This window comes from Phoxinus phoxinus, assembly GCF_949152265.1.
Source record: "Phoxinus phoxinus genome assembly, chromosome: 11".
NCBI classification, from domain to species: Eukaryota; Metazoa; Chordata; class Actinopteri; order Cypriniformes; family Leuciscidae; genus Phoxinus; species Phoxinus phoxinus.
Window position 1 is genome coordinate 11,732,897 of NC_136886.1, and position 19,984 is coordinate 11,752,880.

The 19,984-nt window shown below is 36.7% G+C and overlaps 1 protein-coding gene across 1 annotated transcript in view; it reads left to right on the plus strand.

The window, feature by feature from the left end:
• Nucleotides 1-19,984, plus strand: part of gabrg3 (gamma-aminobutyric acid type A receptor subunit gamma3) — a 106,364-nt gene that overhangs the window by 53,456 nt on the left and 32,924 nt on the right. Inside the window, exon 4 of the mRNA XM_079628822.1 lies at nt 18,215-18,435. Coding sequence (XP_079484948.1) covers nt 18,215-18,435 — 221 coding nt within the window. The remainder of the gene's footprint in view (nt 1-18,214; nt 18,436-19,984) is intronic.

The following is a 19,984-nucleotide window of genomic DNA, read 5'->3' on the forward strand; positions in this document are numbered from 1 at the left end:
TTGTCCCTCAAATCCGATTGGTTGTTTGGAATGTTGTTCCAGGATCAACTAAGATCAAAAAGAAGTTGATCCAGGAACATGCTGTATAGGTAAAATCACGTCCACCATCTATATAGATGTCCCTGTTTTGAAAATGTATTGATCACTATGAGTGCTTTTCATCACTCTTGTGTTCTCTCTGCGCTTTTTCATGTGACAAATTGGCCGGCTTATCACACAAGACATTTTCCCTTACGAATCAAATTGTCCATTATCTATCACCGGCCCCCGTCATCTCCCACGCGTACACTGATGCAGAGACACCCCTAGTCATGCAAATGACATTGTGCATTGCACTACTTGTATACACAATTAGCTCTACTGCAGGTGGATGTTTAGCAAAACAAGTGTGTACTTCATATCAAAATATTTTTTGCATAATCTTTTTTCTGGATTGCATTTCCACTTTGTGTTCCAATGCAACTACTCCAGTAGTGATCAAATAGATAGAATTGCACTGACCTGTATAAAATTGAGGTTAGCCATACATTTCCATACACTGGTTCAAAATACAGTTTTTAAGCACCCCTGCAAGAACAGACCTGGAGAGACACGTCAATAAGGATTTGGGGAGATAAATAAGTGATGAGTGTAGTCCTGTGGAATAATTCAGGTTGTTGCGTGATTTTTACTTTAGCAAGGAGTCTTGCATGTTTCCAGTTTTTTTTCCAAAGTGAGTTGCAAATGAGAATGATAATGCAGTAGCAATTAATCCAATGCAGACATTGCAAGTAGTGCACACAAAATCACTAATATTTATTAATTAAATCGACCACAGTGTCTGTTAAACAAAAATTGTCTTAAGTTGCGAAAGCAGAATAAATAAAAAATCCATGAACATGCCACATTGCTTTATTGACAAATAAAGATAGAGCATGATGATTAAAGCTACACTGTTTAGGAATTACTCCCATCTAGCGGTGAAATTGTGCATGACTACCAACTGAATATTACTTTCTAGCCCCTCCCATTCCGAGGGCATTTTAACTCCTTCGGTGGCCGTGTTATTTCAAATCTGCCGGCAGTCGCGAGTAATCTCCCCGTCGCGTTCGTCACGGTGCCACTGGGTGTAAAAACGCCCTTTTTGGCTAATGTATTTTCAAGATGGAGGCGCAACATGGCTTCCGGCATTCGAGCAGCTCACCCGTATGTATTATAAATGGCAGATTCTACGCTTACGAGAATACTTGATTAGTTGGTAGAAGTAATTATACATTAATGAGCACATATAATTTTTAAAGAACAAAGTGACTTTAGCTAAGAATCAACTTAAAAAATTACACAGTGTAGCTTTAATGTGTAATAAGTATTAGTGCTGACTCACAAATAATTGTATATAGTTGAATGTAGAAAACAAAACCACATTAGTATTCCTATCTTTGTCGAATGTGGTCAGAACCTGTTCCTGACACAACCTCCTTGTGGTTTCATTGATCCAATCCAGTGTTCTTTTATTGTTACTGAGATGCTTACTTTTTATTATGTAAGGGAAACAGGTCAATTTAGCTCAAAGGGAGAAAGAAAGTGAGGAAAGAATGAGTTTGAGGAGTGAAATGATGAAATCCCAAGTTTCTAGCAATGTATGCACTTTGTAAAACCTGAGCTGAACAAACCATCAATCATTAATTTAACCCTTCCAATGTTTCTTAGGCAGGGTTATTAAATTTCATATCAATGCACCTGTTCAGCTAAGAGTCTGGAGACTTGCGTTTGTCTTTGGGGATTCCCTTAGTTAACGTCTTTGGCTTGAAAAGGGGCTTCCCGGTTCGTTGATTCGCTCATGGTCTTGTCACGTCTGGAGTGACGTCTTTCTTGGGAAGCCAAACACATCGGTGTGTTGGCAGATTAATGGAAAGCAGAATCTTTCTCGTGACTGAAGCTTGAAGTTTTGAGGCATTTAAAGAGAGTCGTTGAGTCAACTTCGTTGCAAAACTTAACTTGAGACTCTCAACGGAAAAGAAAAGAAACTAAGTCAAAGAAAAATTAGACGAGATTAGTTCGATGGCTTGAATGAAGCTATTCGTTCTTAACCCATTTTCATCTTCCAAATCTTGATCTGACTCGTTCTGACTAAATGTTTGGAAACACCCTTGGCAGAGTGAAGTTTTGGACAATGTCGGCATAAATCGTCTTTGCATTGATTAGAACACAAAACAAACTAATAACTATTAAAACAAATTTTATTAATTAAAAAATATTTTAAACTGAAAACAGAGAAAAATACTAGAGCTACATAAACTATGAGTTTACCATGAGAGCTAAAATGTTATGTATAATCTTAACTAGGAATTAGGTAGCATCTTATTTTACAGTCCTGTTCCACATGTATTAATAACTGTGTAACTATGTAATAACTAGGTACTAACCCTGAACCTACCCTTAATTGTAACATTAACCCATGTAGTTGCCTTATAGTACTTTCTTAGGTAAGAACGCTGTAAATACATACATGCACGTACTGTAAAATAAAGTGCAACCAGGAATTAACTAGGAATTATGGTATGCTGACCCAATAATCATCACTAAAGAAACCTGTAATCTATGAATCATCATCACAGCTGCCAAAAAAGTATGTGTATTATGTAATCAAGAAGAAAATTATGCTTTTCCAAACGCATTTATGAAATGATGACTTTTTATGCTGATATTGTCCATAAAACCTATAGGGTGTTTCCAAACGTTTCTAGTGCACTGTATGTAGACCACACACACACATACACACAAACAACTTTTTAAAATGTGTTCTGAAAGTGCCTAAACAAACGAGATGAGTTTGGTGGAAAAACACTGAAGTATGCTGAAGAAAGTAGGCCATTAATCTAGAACTGTACACGGAAAATACAGGATATGAAATAGAGGCATCTCTCGCAGGGCAGCAGAGCTCACTTTATCTCAGCCGTGGGATTAATATACACACCACTGTCATACAGCAGCAAATGATGATGCATATATTAACAAATTTTCACATCTGGCTATTTCAGTACATTTCGGGTTGGGAAGGTCACGAGGAGTGTTCCCATGTGAGTCCTCTCTGCAGCTTTAGGTGGATCTGGCTGATTCAGCAAGATTGTCCCAGAAAACTTTTTCCTTCGTTTATACTGAAGTTGGGGGAGTCTGAGAGTTAGCCTGGAGTGTGACACAACAACATGATAAAAGAAAAAGAAACATTTAGCAAAAGCACCAGTGCTCAAACAACAGCATAATGGTATAGCAAACATGATCAAATACAAAAAGGAAAACATCCCAGAGCTGTTGGTAAGTCCCAACACTCTCTGTCTTACAAACAGAGTGTGAACGCTAAGACACTATTCCCTTTGATCTCGCCTTAAACGGGATCTGTTCAAACCCCCAACATTGCTGTTGTACAGACAATGCAATGAAGACACAGCTTTCCTGTTTGAAATTAGGCTCGGTTACAGTAGGACACGACGCGCGATGACGTAGGATGTGGCAGAAAATCAAAGCTTAAATTGTGCACCTGCCATTTGATATGGAGATGCATATTCTCCTCGAGTCTGATGAAGTAGCACAGCGACGATGTAAGCAGTGATGTCTCTAAGTGCGCTGAGCTCCATACCTTCTCATTTGTTTGGCATAATGAGGTAGCTTGAAGTTGAACTCGATATTCATGCACAGAACATTTTTTTTAAATGAACTTGGCTGTAGTTGTGAGCCATTTAGGCCCAAATGAGTTGCAAATTGGTGACCCTTAGAGAATTGATTGGCCTTCCACTTTAGCTCATTTCAAGTCGTGCTGCACATACAGTCATCCATCAAATGTTTCCTATTTTATCCATTAAGTGTTTCCTGTTATTTTGAATCGCTGCTTTGATTTATGATTTTACGGTTGGTATGAGTTCACCTTACATTTACATCATGGCTATATTTAATACTCTACTCTCTGGAGTACTTGATTCTGGTTGGTCTGTGGTATGATTTGTCACTTGAATCCAATTTCCTGCATAGGAATATATTGTAGTTACATATATTTATTCTCACATATTACAATTATTTTAACTAATATCATTATTGCATGTTCATTTATTAAGTTGATCTTTAATGAATGAGGTAATTCAAATTAGTTAATTATTATATTTACTCTGTCTGGGTTATTTTTCAATATTGACCATGTGGCTGTTCTGTGCCTTATCCAATAATTGCAAGCTTTTAAAATCTCATTTACACATGAAATCATACCAGACTCTTTTTATTAAAGGATGAAGAAATTCCATATTGCTGCTGTTGAAATAAACTTTATTGAACTGCTTTTAATGTTGCCAGACAGCAATTTGTTCTGAAGGCTCTCAGAGGGATGTTTGGTTGTGTCAACTGGTAAACAGAATTTTATCTCAAGTTTGCATAAAAATATTATATTTATCTTTCTATGAAATGTATCTGCTTTGTCTACCTCGTTTTAAAATGTTTAATCACTTTGTAAGCGGATTTTACCCAGTTCTTTCCATGAATATTAAGCTTAGATGTTGACATGACATAAAGCAACAAGAGCAAGCATCATGTAAAATGCTGTGGGTACAAAGTCTCTGGATTATTTTGAAGACTGAATGTGGCTCAATAGTCATGGGGATCTGTGCTCTCTGATTTTTACAACAGCAAATCTATTTGTGCATGTGCTGTGGCCTGGTTAACCTTGTGCGCCCTCAATTTCTTTTCAGATTAAACATACTCAATTTTTTTTGTGGTCTCTCCCATTCTCCCATTTAATTTTCTCCTGAACAATGCAGTGAGAAGGGGGATGACTGCCTTTCGTATGTAATCTGCCGCTGCAGTAAATCAGTTTATTACAGGAAACTATCAAAGAGCACAGGACACAATGATGGGAAAGTGAGATGCAGGACCAGAACATTCCTCCGTGGATGAAATTCCTGTGCTTGTTCACTGCATTCTACAAATCATAGAAGCTCATCAGGAATTTAGTAATTACAGCACAGATGGACTGCTAACAAGGTATTCAGGCCATTCTCTAGCAGCATTCGGATTTATTACATTTGTGTTCACAAAGATAGGCCAGATAAATGTGTCAGGGAGAGAAAATATAATAAAAAGTGACTCTACTATCTTAAAGGTACTATGCAACTTTTTTTGTTTCTTGTTGTTGTTCAAAATTAACTAAATTTAAATAATGAGTCAATCATTCTTCCATCATTATTCTTCTTATCATCAATCCTTCTTCAAAAATGTGTCTTACCCTGATTCCACAGGTGGGCAGTAACGAAGAACATTTACTTGAGAACTACTTAAGTACACTTTTTGAGTATTTGTACTTTACTTGAGTTTTTTTTTTTTTTTCTGGAAACGTATGACTTTAACTTCAGTACATTTGAAAGACAAATGTCATACTTTTCACTTTTGTTGATGGCAAAATGGAAGAAGACGGTTCCTCGGCACAGTGCACGCACCCATGACCATACTTAGAAAGTATGTTTCAGTTTTTTAAAAATATTAAAGATTTGTTTCGTTTTAAATGTTTGCTTTGTTTGCCCAAAACAAACTATATAACAACCTTCAAAAACTCGCCGTCCAACCTGCAAGCATATTGAGTTATATCAACATTTGATTTTTGGTGAAAGCTTGATATGGAAATTGTCTGTGCTTTTATAGCTAAAGTTTCAGTATGGCCTCGGTCAAATAATTTTTTTAGGATTTGCCATAGCCTTGTGGATACACCGCTAACACATAGGTAAGGTTCGACAATGACGTTAGTTAGCCTACAAAAACGTTGTGCTAACAACGTTAACTGAAGTCCTTTCAGAAATATGTTTTAGCATAATCTTGTCAAATAAACACATTGTATAACACAATTAAACAATGTACACATTGAAACCTTTCTTTTCTATTACGATTTCGATTTTGAAGAGAGTTTTGTAACTTTTAAACAAGTATTGAAATGAGTTCAAGGTAGTGCTAGCATGTCGGATGGAGCATCACTGACTGTCTTAAACCGCCATGGCATGATGACACAGTGTGCATTCATACAACAATAATAAAACATGCGTTGACATAAAAAATTTAATTTACTTTTGATACTTAAGTACTTTTAAAAGCAAGTACTTCTGTACTTTTGCTTAAGTAAAAATCTGCCTTTACAACTTTCACTTGTAACGGAGTAATATGTTATCTACACTTTTACTCAAGTAATGGAGTTGTGTATTTCGGCCACCTCTACTTGATTCACTATGGTAAATTCACTATTTAAAGATTTAATATTTTAGACCCAACTGGATGGTTTTCGTGGGAAATTGCGTACATGCGGGAATAGCGTCATTCGTCCTTTGACGCCTGTATGGTGTGGGAGTGGCGTAGGTTAGTTGTCACAACGAGCAAGAAAGTTAACATGGAGATCCTTTCCATCAAAACTAGTTGTATTTCTTAAGCCTTGTAGTGAATGTTTTATGAGCAGTAGCATAACCATATTCATCCACACAGTCACACACAGCCAATGCACAACCAAAACAATGTTCTTCTGCAAAATGCATTTAGTTTACCACTAGAGCCTCAAGTACAGGGCACATTTTGGTGTAGCTTCTTTCAGTAATAAGCTACATTTTCCAATAAGTTGGATGACTAAATGCTCCATCACTTTTTAATGTCAACCAGCACACTACTGCACAGCCCACTGACCCGAGGCTTTTCAGATGCTCTCTCCTGAACGGTCCTCTCTGTAGCCTTGAGAGTCTGATTCATTCTAGTAAATCGTTCGTTCATTCGTATAACTTTTTTCAATCTCTGTTATATACTGTAAATTAGGCTGTATTTTAGCGTATTGTTGAATTTAGCATACACTGTGTTTTGAAGTGCAGTCAGCAGTCACCCCTAATTGAGTTAATTCATTCAAAAACTTTTGTTTTGGTGTCACGGAAATACAGATCTGATTAAATTATATGTAGAACTCGCCCTTTGAAGAGTTTCAGTGTTGTTATACGTTCATAACTTCTATTGTAGTTAACTATTTTGTTTCTTGACTGTCATTTAATTGTGAGTATAGCTTATAGTTTCAAGGTAGCTTCCCCAACATAATTACATAGGCTTAAGGTTGCATCATATATTATAATGACAGCTTAATATATTGAGTTGTTTAATATGTTTGACCACGCACTTGTGATTTAATGGTCTGTTAATGATAAACCACCTCCAGAGTGTGTATATCTTTGTGTGTTCCATTTGTGCTATTTAGATGTCATTTATGATATGATCTTTTTAATTAAAGTGCGACTCTCTCACATAAGGTTAGTGGTGACCTTTTTGCTTGTCTAACACTTTAATGGAAACCTTTTCAATGGATTCCTTGCTTTAATAGTGCACAGATGAATAGAAAGCATGGACTAGATTCATATAGACAATGTATGAATGTACATTCAATGTATGTACTAAACATTGAAATGGTTATTTGTTTTAAAGTCTGGAATTTCCTCTGCTTATTAAAAGTTACATTCATCTTCATTACAGTGAATATCAGATCAGCTGACGAACGAGACACCTCAACATTTGTATTATAAATGCCTTAATGATTCTTTTGAAATCTGAATACAGATTTTGCTTTGTAAGGCATGTGCATGCAACTTAATTCGTCATTGCAGTTATTCACTGTGGTTATGTAATTACGTTGTGTTATATAATACTGTTATAATACTGTTTAGGTGTTTTCATTAACAGCATGTATTTTGAAGCTGTAAAGATAACGACATAAACGTTGGTTAAATGGTGAATTAAAAGTATAATTATAATATAATTAAATGTAAATTAAAGACATGAAGCTTTTTTTCCAAGTATTTTATTCTATTATCAAGCATCTTTATTTTTTTGGGTGTCGCTCCGAAGCAAGATGATGCATTGTAAACCTTTTTAATGTAGTATAGTATTGTATGTATTGCAATATTTAATGTATATTGAAATTGTATGCTAATAATCCCAGATAAATAATATTTTCTGCATAATTACGTAAATAAAGAAATCTATTTTGTGTTATGTCAGTTACCTGTGTCTGCAGTGTGGAGTGGACACACACACCATCTCAACAATTTCTATATATCGCTTATCCTGCCCATTAACATTACGGATAATGTTTCAATTAACGTAGGTGCATATCTTAAAAACTATTCATTCGCGACTGATATGCTGCAAATCGGGTGATTTTAGGCCATTGTGTTGCTGTAAGTCCGTAACGCCGCTCAAACGCTGGTTGGGTCAGGTGGCTTCACCGCCCGCTGGCAGTTTAGTGCGCGATGAGAAATCCCGTCATTTATATAGACCGGGCCAGGATGCATCATAAAAAGCAGGATTGTGATGTTGGGGCAAATGTGTTCACTCATTTATATGTGGCTTCAGGGAAGTTGTGATATTAACAGCATGGTACAGAGGTAGGATAGAGTTTGTGTATGTGAACACTGCAGGGTGATCTTTAGCTATCTGAAAGATTAAGAAGAAAGCAGCATGGAATGTTTAGATCGAGTTCATGGCTTTGCCTCTAGCTTAGAGCCGTAACCTATTTAGCCGTCTCAGTTAGGCTGGAAAACCCTGTAATTCCCATCGATAAAATAACCCTGGGGTGTCTGTAATGAGGGCAGCAGCACGTGCCTCCAGCTCTGCCAGCGAGCATATGCAACCCTCTTTCGGGGGCCGAGGTTGACCCCGCAGAATTCTGCGGAATAATCATGAGCACTGCCAACATTTCTCCACAAGTCAGTGGCCCTCTTAGCTGTCACTTGGTCTGGGTGGGCAAAGATGATCAGAGAAAAATGACACTTTTCACACCTTTGGGAAGGCTGCCTGCTGGAGAACATCACGGCCTCTATTTCTCTTTCGAGAGGGTGTGAAATAGAGGGTTTGAGTTTTGAAGTACCGGGTAAGCACCTGAGTTAGATGGTGAGTTTGAATGCGAAGAGAGATGAAATGATGGAAAGAAGAGCGAGAGAGAGGGAGGAACAAAGATTACTGTGGGTGTAAAGGTGAGTGCTTGAGACGGGCACGGACAGGAATGTGAATGAGCGTGTGCAAGAGCGGGGAGGTGAGGCAGGAAGGGAGAGGAATGAGAAGAGTGTACATGGAGGACAGAGGGAGGGGTGAGAAATGAGTTGGAGTAAAAAGCACTGTAAGCACTTTTTCGCTTCACTGGAAAGTACATGAATCTGAAAGGAGTTTTCTCCAAGAGGGAATTCCTACAGTGAAACTGGCTTTTTCTTTGAGCGCTATTCACAACTACTTTGTGTCTATTCCGAGTCTTATGTAAAGCTTTAGATCACCTGAAAAGGAAGATCCTGTCATTATTTACTCATTCTCATGTCATTTTTGAAGAGTATCCTGGACACACATCAATATAATGAAATTATTGATTTAATGAATGAGGACTAGGGCTTTCAAGCTCCAAAAAAAAAGCACCATAAAAGTGGTCTTTTCGACTCGTGTGCTATATTCAAAGCCTTTTGAAGTCATACAATAACTTTGTGTGACAAAAATACCCCAAAAAAAGTAAAAAGAGAAAAGTAGCAATGTTTATGATCTTTTGAATGTGATATTTTCAATCAATCCAGTTCACAAGACCAACCTAAATTCACAAATCAGGCAAATCTCACTGACTCGATAAATATTCTCAAATTCCTCACACAAAAGCTATCTTATAACTTGATAAAAGTAACTTGACTCTTATATATGTGCTATGTTATAGTTGATAGTATGCAATTGGGTATTGTGCAATACAGAAGCTATTGTGATGTGGTTGTTGATGGGAAGTGAAGTACTGGATGGGATCATTTATGAGCATGTTCTGTGTAGGTTAACTGTGTGTTGGTGTGTGTAACACGTAATGTGACGCTTTGTTCTCTCAAATGCCCAAGACGAACTTCTCCAATGAGAGACAATAAAGGCTTATCTTATCTTATATAATATAATCGTATTACAAGTCTACATGAGTCATTTGTACTACTTTTATGATACATTTACTGTGACTTTTCCATCCTTTTTGAAGCTTAAAAGTTCAAATCCCCAACTCATTGTAAAAGTTTCACATGAGAGTGAGCAAATGATGACAGGGATTTCTTTGTTGGGTGAACTATCCCTTTAAAACATGAACAAAAAAAGACCAGGCCTGTTTCTGAAATTCAAAATGTTCACAAGGTCATCCTACTTTCTTTTAATTGGATAAAAATCGAATGCAGAACAGTTCACAGAAATGTCTTTAACTAGAGACTTTCACCAGGAGGTAAATTTGCAGCGTTTCAATGAGGACAAAAACAGCAAGCTCCATTATTAGGCCATAGGGGATGATAAGTGTTAATTAGCATTGTCTCAAGAGGATGAAAAGTGACTGTTTTTTCTTTGAGAGTATAACATCTTTGTGGAACTCACTCCACATGATATAAATGGTTGTGGTTATTAAAAATGCACACTATAACACCAATCCAGCTCCAGTGGTGGCTGCCAGCCCCCTAAAGATTCCCTAATGATTTTCCTGTTTTTTACTCTGTGTCAAAAAATAAAATAAGGTTTAATAAATGCTTTAATGTGCCTATAAACAATGGTTTTGATGGGGGAGGAGTCAATTGCACGTTCAGGTACTGGGAATAGCCAATAGCGATCATATTAAGCTCCTCATCAACAGTGGCCATAATTTATATAAATTCTTGGACTTTGTTCACCCTAGTGTAGTGGTGATGAAAAAGGGCAAATGTTGTTTTCGATTTTAACATACATGCTAATGCGTTAAACTAACAGCGTCTTTAACTGTGGCGCTCATAGACTGTATTAAGGTTGTGCCTCGTCTGCTTTTCATTTTCTCGCGCTGTCAAGTTAAAAGTTCAACGCCTGGGTTCAAATACATACAATACAGACGATATGTTGCAGTCGACAAAACGTTTTTAAGTTTCAATAAACGTTATTGAGTCAAAGGACTGATAATATAATAATAAAGATATTCAGCGGAATTGATACCATGCTTAATAACTGTGCACACACACACACTTTACAATGTGACATTGTAAATGTATAATTTAAGGGAAAATGGAAAATTAAATGAGTAAAATACAATATGCTGGGTATTGTAGTTATTGATGCACTTTTTTTTACAACACTTTATTTTAAGCTGATGTAGTTACACATTATGTTTACTATAGTAATAAATTATGCATAATTACAAGTAACTAACCCTAAACCAAACCTTAACTGTAACTCTATAGTAAGTACAAATCAGTAGCTACTTATTTAAGAAAGTACAATGTAACTATGTCACCTTAAAATAAAGTGTAACCTTTTTTTCTTAGCACCCCTCTTGAACTGTTATGATTATTTTAAAACCATGCTTAGTCAAACTAACAAGCACAACTTATTACCTTAGCCAGCAAAAACAGCCCGGTCTCACCCCAAAACGTCATATACTGACGGGTCTTGACCATACGTCAACATACGACGAAAAGGGTACCCCTATAACGTCAATATGAGACGCAGACATAAGCGCACCAGCAGCGCCTCCTAGCGGTACCCTAACGCATACCTAAACCCAACCATACCCGAATCGTCACACATGGACGTTAAAGGGTACCCTTTTCGTCGTATGTTGCCGTATGGTCAAGACCCGTCAGTATGTGACGTTTTGGGGTGAGACTGTGTTAGCAAAAACCATTCCTCATTGCAATTCGCACCAATGTTGCTGATGCTGTCAACACCGTGAGGAAATGTTACATATTAACATTGGTTTCTCGGTGGTTTAAAGTTACCATTTTACAAGTTTGTTGACTCTGTAATATAAATGCGGTTCCTTGGAGTCCATGGTGTCCTCATGAGACGACACACAGATCTGCAGCTCAGATGGAAACAGAACTTTTCCACTGACTAATCTAAAGAGTTTACTCAAGCCTCCTGAGAATACATTGTTATTTCCTTAACTCATTTCTCAGGTTCAGAAGTTGCTGTATAAATGAATGCAAATATCTTTATGCTGTTTTTAATGGAATTTCTCTAGCATTATATTACTGAGTTTGTAATTTTAAGATTAGCTAAATGTTAGTAATAGTTCTATGGTCTGCTTTTTAGAATTACAATTATATAAAATACCATACAGTAATATACTGTTCAAAAACAAGGAGACATCTTGCTTAACTGCATCTTTATTAACATAAAGGAAGAACTCATTGAAGCTGTGCTGACAATAACAGTAGGAAACATTTGTGTAATTAGGTGGATAAAATGTATATTTAATTAAATGGGAAAGTGTAGCACAAAAGTACAATTCCTTTGAGAGTTTGTGCTTTGAGAATGTATTCTTTATTCTTTCCTTTTTTTTGTATCGAGAAGAGTTCCTTTTTAACATAACTTGCCATTTCAGTGGATGAATGCCAATCATGTTTGGGTCTTTACGGAGTTGGCTGTGAATTAAGATTGTTCTCTTAAAGCTCCAGTCTTTTTTAGATCTGCGTAAAGATAATATAATGTCTCAGTACAACACAGAACACCTGATCTCTGTCATGTGTGAACAAGCATCATTCAACATCACGTCGTGCAGATTAAGTGTGTAACATTGGATTATTATTTTTTTTTTGTGAAATTTGTATTTGGAAGATAAAGTTCTTGTGAAATACACAGCAAATATGCGTCTTAAATAATATCCATTTTAACAAAACAAAAAAATGGATAAATACACAACTGCATTCATAATGTTTTGGCTGTATTCAAATGGCTGTCAATGGGGAAATAGACGCTGGTTCAAAACTTTGACCCCTGATTCTTACTTTACAGTTTCATCTGTTCTTGTTAGACTTTGCAGCAACATGCTCATTGTTAATGAATGTAATTCAGTTGATAATTCTGCCTCTAATTGCACTTTTTGGTTGTCTTCGCAGTTTCTTTTTACATATTAGTTACTGGGCACATGACGGATAGTTACACAGACTAGCATTCTCTGAATATCCTGATTAAAATTGGCAAGAAAGAATGAACTCTTTTCAACACTTTGGAGCACCTCAGACCCAGACTCACTGCGCTGTATTTCCTGCGGGCCAATCCCCTGTGGACGTGTCATGGCTAAATGCCATATTTATTTAATGCTGCTCCATACCATCCCCCTGGACGTGAATGCTCCAGAGCTTGCATAACTCTGCCTCGGCCTGTTTTATCATTCATTCAACAGGCCTTTATTTATATATTCTCTTTCTCAGATGATAAATGGCACAAGGAATTTAATTAGAGCTATGGGAGGAGAAGGGGCCTGATGAATCTGATACTGTGTGGCTCTCACACACAAATCAAAGGTGAGAGTGTGTGTGCGCGGGACAGCGGAGCAGGGAGATGTCATTACCACAAATGACGTGATGTGCCTGTCAGGCGTGGTGGAATTAACTCACTCATCCTGATCTCAACAGCTGAGGGAGCCGCTCTGCTCAGGGAAATCACGAATCTGTATGCAGGTCATCTGTGGACAGGACAGGAACCGGAGCAGAAAATGATTCCTTACTCACAAGAGCCGGGGCCAGACAATTTACTGTAATGAGTGATATTCCTACTAGCCCTTCAGAAATTTCATATGACAATATTTCCACCCTGAAATACTTTCAAAGAATATTTTCGAATGAAGCTTTATGAAGGCGAGTACACAGGTGCAGGAAACGTCCCTTGGGGTTACGACACTTTACTGGGTAAAAATAGGTTCTTTTTTTGTGGAAAACCGTTATCAAATGATATGTTCTTTGAGAGCTGAGGGTGGTTTCGCATACTAAATAATGAGTAATACTGATGTAAACTATGGTTATTGCTTATAAAAATGATTAGGCTTTATTGGACTACACAAACATTAAGCCATTCTGCTGCCCACAAGAGTTCTCAAAAAAAATAATGTTCTGTCATTACCCTCATGACATTCCAAACCTATATAGTGTTATTTGTTCCAAGTTTTCATCTGTTGCCCCTTGCCAGATTTTTAGGTGGCAACCTTAAATAAACATGGTAAATAAATGGTCACATGGTAAGAAAAATCTCCATGATTAAGTAATTTCATCACACACACTGGTATTCCTATCAATATGGGGACATTCCATTAAGGCGTAATATTTTTTTTTATACTGTACAAACTGTATATTCTATCCCCCTCTACCTTACCCCTAAACCTACCCATCACAGAAAACTTTCAGCATTTTTAAATTTTTAATAAAACATAGTTTAGCATGTTTTTTAAGCCATTTTAATTATCAGGACTCAGGAAATGTCCTCATAAACCACTTGTAATACCAGTGTAATACCCATGTCTTTATACAAATTTCTGTCCTCATAAAACATATAAACACACACACACAGACACATGTGTTTTCATGTGTTTTTAAATAAACAGTTCTTGAGAAAAACAACATAAAAGCTCTATGAAAGAACCCCTGTGGTCACTATGAACTGTCGTTGTTTGGCAAAAAAATAGCATAAATCATTAAAAAGGTTTCTACTGTTGTTCCACTGAAAATGAAAATAGCAGCATATATTGTTGGAATGACATCAGGGTGAGTAAATAATAGCAGAATTTTCATTTCTGGGTGAATTACTGCTCGAAAGTGCATACATTGTGCATTGACATTTAGCTCATGGCTAAAGTAGACCTATAGCACTAGCAGTCGTTCTAACTGGAGTGCAAATGTAGACAATGGTTATTATCCTTTGAATCAGCATCTACATTGAAACCAGCAGCTAATGAATGTGATGATATACAACCACTGACATACATTTGTCTGTCAGGACCTCTAAGGAAGGGGAAATGAATTGTTTTGTCTCTTATTCATTAAATGAGTCTTTCCATTGCAGTGAACCACAAAGCAGGAACCTTGATTTTATATGCATTCTCCACACATTAGCCTTCCCACAGCAGTCCCGACGGATTATCCAGACAAAAACAAGTCTGGTGAAATCAAACAATGGCAGACTGTTAAAAACAAAATTATTTCAATCCACAAACTGCCAACCCTGCTGAGTAAATGTGAGACTTAGTAAGGTATGTGAGGGCTTGCCTTGCGATAAGGACATCCAGTGGGACACAAACAGACCCGTTGCCACATTCCACCATTTATTTCTTAGACCGTGGGAATTTTGCACGGCTTTTATTGTGTGTGTCCTGTTTACTAATGTTTTGGGCGATGTAATTCCTTGTTTATCACTGCAGTGAAGAATCTTTCAATCTCCCCCGCATCGGCATCAGCTTAGAGTGCACACTCAATACTGTAAAACATAATTTTTTTTCCCCCAGCGTTTGATGCTTGCCCGCAGCTTTGAAGCAGCACTCCAAAAACCTAATTAATATAACAGATTGTCACAGCACACAGACTGTGACAGTCTAGAACTCTCGAACAACAAGAAAATGTTTACACTCATTTCATTATATGGGATCATTCATAATCTCTCCGTTGAACAGAACAAAGTTAATTTTACTTTGTGGATTACAAAAATGGCAACAGCTTGACTCCAGGCTTCTTTTTGAACAAACAAACTCTTTCTCTGTTGTCTGTACATTGTTTTTGTCCAGATGTAATGGAATCAGCTCAGATTAGTTCTGTTTATTCTGACGCTCAACACATTTTCACTTGGATGGCGATTAGACCTGAAGTGATGTTCTTTTCCGCCTACCTCTGAACTCCCTTTAGCTTCTGGAATTAAAGGTCACAATTATGGCCTGACTGCTCTCATGCCCACTGACTTGTGATAAATGAGACTGGTATTATAATGAAGAGACCCACCTTTGGGGAGAGATAGCAAAAGGTCAAATGACTGTCAGGCCGGCGCAGGTACGTGGGGTTGGAGGGTGACAACCACCATTAATTATGAAGGGGGACAATCAGTTTAGAGTCATAATAAAAGAGGAGGTGCCACTAAAACAGAGATTTCAAACTTTTTTGATGTCAAGGACCCCTAAATATAATGATCTCTTCTTCTGATCTCCCTTCTTCCTAAAATATAACGGAATATACACTCATATTTTCCTGTACAACTGTATAGAAAAATATACACTATGTTTTAATGAGTAAAACCCCCTTTTCTGTGTGACTTTTCTGTCTTAAAAGATGTGTTGTTGGCAAAATAAAATAATTGGCTGCCCTGTCACAGTCCTAAAGCCAAAACAATTATTAAGTGTGTATTAAGTTGGAAGTGTATCTTTTTTTTAGAGCAATGTTGTATTTTATACACAGAGAGAATCATGTCATAGCGCTTTTCCCACTAAATACTGTTCCAAAGCAGCTTTACTGAGAATATTGCCTTACAGCCCCCAATGAGCAAGCTGAAGGCAACAAACACGATGAAAAACTCTCCAGAAAGATACAGCAAACATCATCTTCATATCAAATACAAACGCTTCTTCAAAGTATATGTACATTGCAAGTATACAGAGAAATGAGATGTTTGTTAAATAGAATAAAATATTTTTTTCATTATTATTTCCCTTAAACGAAAGATGAAAAATATGTAATAAAAATATGAAATATTATGGATGATTATTTAGTGCATTTTTATTTTAAAAATATTCCCTCTGAAACGCTCTGCACCCCCCTCACGCCACCTTTTTCCCTTCTGTGGATCTGCTGACCCCAGTTTGAAAACATTAAGAAACATTAAGAAACATTAAGAGCTCTTTTTCAATGTATTCAAACATTCAAGTCATTGAGTTTTGTATTCACTATGCTGACATTTTAAGGAAGTCTCTGTCATGTAGTGCACAGATGCCTCCAGTTATCTTGCATTTACTGAGTTAGCACAGGTCACATTGATCAGATTTGTGTGAAGGTTTGTGTAGACTTTAGTGGGGTCACGGCTGGACGGTTGAAACGGCTGGAGTAAATTAGCTGGATGTTTATAGGGCTGGATTCAGACATCAAAGCTGGAATAGATAATGAGGCCATTAGTCTTCCTACCTCAAATCACTCCAAAGAAGATGGGTCTTTTTCAAATACACATTCACACACACACAATGACGCGTAGGCACATATTTTGATTGGACTGCTTCCACAGAATAGTTCTAATCGTGGCAAGTGTTTGAAATGGAAATTGATTTTGAGCTATTTATGCACCATTTCAGATGCAGTGACTCTTACACCTCAGAGACCCTGTCAAACTTCTGCATTCAAGCTCTGACAAATTCTGCGTTAGGGTTATATATCAGTGAGACATTTACAAATAAACAACATTATAGGACGGATCAAATGCACATCCTCAATTAGTCTCTGGTTAACCCTATTATGTATTTTACAGCTTTCATTCTGACAGTAAAAAGCACAACAACAACAAAAACTAGCACAAGATTTAATGTACCATAATTAATATATTAATGGTATGATCTGATTTCAAAATTACCCCTTTTTGGAGGCTAATTCAGACTGTAATGGCAAAGAGCATTTATGAAACGGCGGTTAAGCTTTCAAAAAACTCTGGCCTCATTTAGTTTATGTTTAATTGTTGTTGACTAGCCCCTTTCAGCGGTGTTAAAAAATATCCATCCTTTACATTTCCTGCTCAGTAAATCCTGACCTCTTGCCCTCCAAAACACACTACTGAAAATATATGAAGTATCAGATGGCTCTAACCCTGTGGTTTTAACAAATGTGATTAGGCATTTTTTCCCTCACAGGTTGCATGGGTCCGATGCAGTATTTAACCATGTACTCAAGTATGCAGCAGCCTTTGAGGGTATCTACACAACTGCTGGGATTGTTTATAAAGCCTAAGAAATCCCTGAAAGTTTGTGGACCATGAGGTGTGATTATGTGTCTTTCCCCACATTCAATTCCTGTGGCTCCGACTGCCAGCTTGTACAGTGCCAGAACCTCATAATCCTTGTTAAAGTATCTCAAAGCTGACTCTGTCTTCCATCCAAACCACATTGGGATCAGCGGTGCTCCATCACTGAATACTGAATAATTCTGGCATTAATTTAAGAGCTGGTTCTAGGAATTCAGATTGCTACTGTATGGCTCTGTGTTTCTACAGCTGTTTAGGAATGAAACACAGTGGAAATGTGTTAAGAGAGTGCTAAAGAATACCTTTAAGGCCAGGTTGTATTAAACTGGGTTCAATTGTCAATATTCAAACAACAAGAATAGCGACGTATTTATGGTTTAAAAGTGATCACTATAAGAGCTTCAATATATAGGATATTAAGTCAACATGTCATTCATCTTTCTTGATACATGACCTTTTTTTATTTCCACAGGAGTACCAGATTGACATCATTTTTGCACAGACATGGACGGACAGCCGGCTCAGATATAACAGCACTATGAAAATATTGACTTTGAACAGTAATATGGTTGGACTCATTTGGCTACCGGACACGATCTTCAGAAATTCCAAGAGCGCAGATTCACATTGGATTACTACACCAAATCAGCTACTTAGAATATGGAATGATGGGAAAATACTTTACACTTTGAGGTAAGCCAGATGATATTTGATAATGAAACTGATGAATCAAGATATGAGTAAGAATATTATTATTTTTTCACTTCCAAAACTATCCAATAAATGAGACAAAAAATGGCTGATTTGCTGGTTTGCAAGGTTGTTTATGGCATTAATATACAGTATCAGTATATCAATTTCAATTTCATCAAATAAATATTGTATAAGTTATCAGTTGCTTTCTATAATTATTGCACTTGAGCACACAGAATGTGCACAATTATTTTCTTAGAAATGTGAAATAAAAAGTCAAGAAGCATTTCCTTGACTCTGAAACATGAAAGTCTTAATGTGAACCACTACATCAGTGGCAGTGGGTCGCTGATTTTAAATGTTTTTATTGAAAATGTTTTTCATTCACTACTTTTCACCATTGCATGATTAAAAAGTCAAAATAGTGAAATGTTGTTGCTGAGCTGAACTGACAATGGCTGTGTCAGTTCATAGAGAATCACCCCGACAAGGCCATCAGATGAAAGAAAGTCGATTTTTAAGACCCACAAGCTTTTGACAAGGTCATGCAGCACTGTATGAAATGTATAAAAGAGAAACACAGGATGTTATAATAAAGTAGGCAGTTGGTCAGGGTAAATGCTCTAAGTTAACGTTTCTTGCACTTTCTTGAAGTAAGGGGCAAAGTACATGAGTAATGCTGTGTAATACCTAAGTATCATTTTGTGAATTGTGTTTACTCCGTACTATTGAAACTAAATATTTTTAGGTTATATATAAAATAGCCTAAATAATATTAAATGTATAAATAAATACAATTTTATGATTTCATATATTGAAAATTACACTTTGTATGAAATTGTAAGGAGTGAAAAGTATGTAGTATTATGAATATTTCACCTATGTATGTCTACATATGCCTAAAAATACCATTCTGGGTTAATACAGGTTAAAGTCTTCTGACAGCGTCTGTCAAAAAAAAGACATAAAAGAAAAAAATTGTGTTTGAATTGTGCTTACAGTGGAGAGTGGAGACCCAACAGGCAAAATAGCTGGAAGGAAATGTCAAGATTTTTAATTTTTTTCCAAGTGTTTAAACCGCAAACAAATCATATTTTAAGTGTATGATGAGACACGTTATGACAGTGAATTTTAAGGTACTATATTTAGCTGGATGCTAACACACAATCTAATAATGCAAACGGCATGCAAAAAATACATAAATATTATTTATTTCACTTTCGCATTCATTTTTGACTGGATATACTTTGGCTTTTGAGTAAAATGTGGACATCACATCCTTTTGTTGTTTCCCTGTAGTTTTTACACCTCCGTTTCTAAGTACTAAAGCTTCAGTTCCTACAGTAAGCATGACGTTTAATGCCGTAAATGTTACCCAGACTGTCACTTTGACATTTTAGGCGCCTCTATTTCTGATTAGGTCATCTCTTTCACAGTCCTTCATGAAATATCAAGAGCTGGGATGAATTTAGGCCAACGGTCACAAATTTATGCCACTTTCCAGAGCTAAAAGACCACAAAAGTAACTGTCAAAGAGTATTCTCGGAGA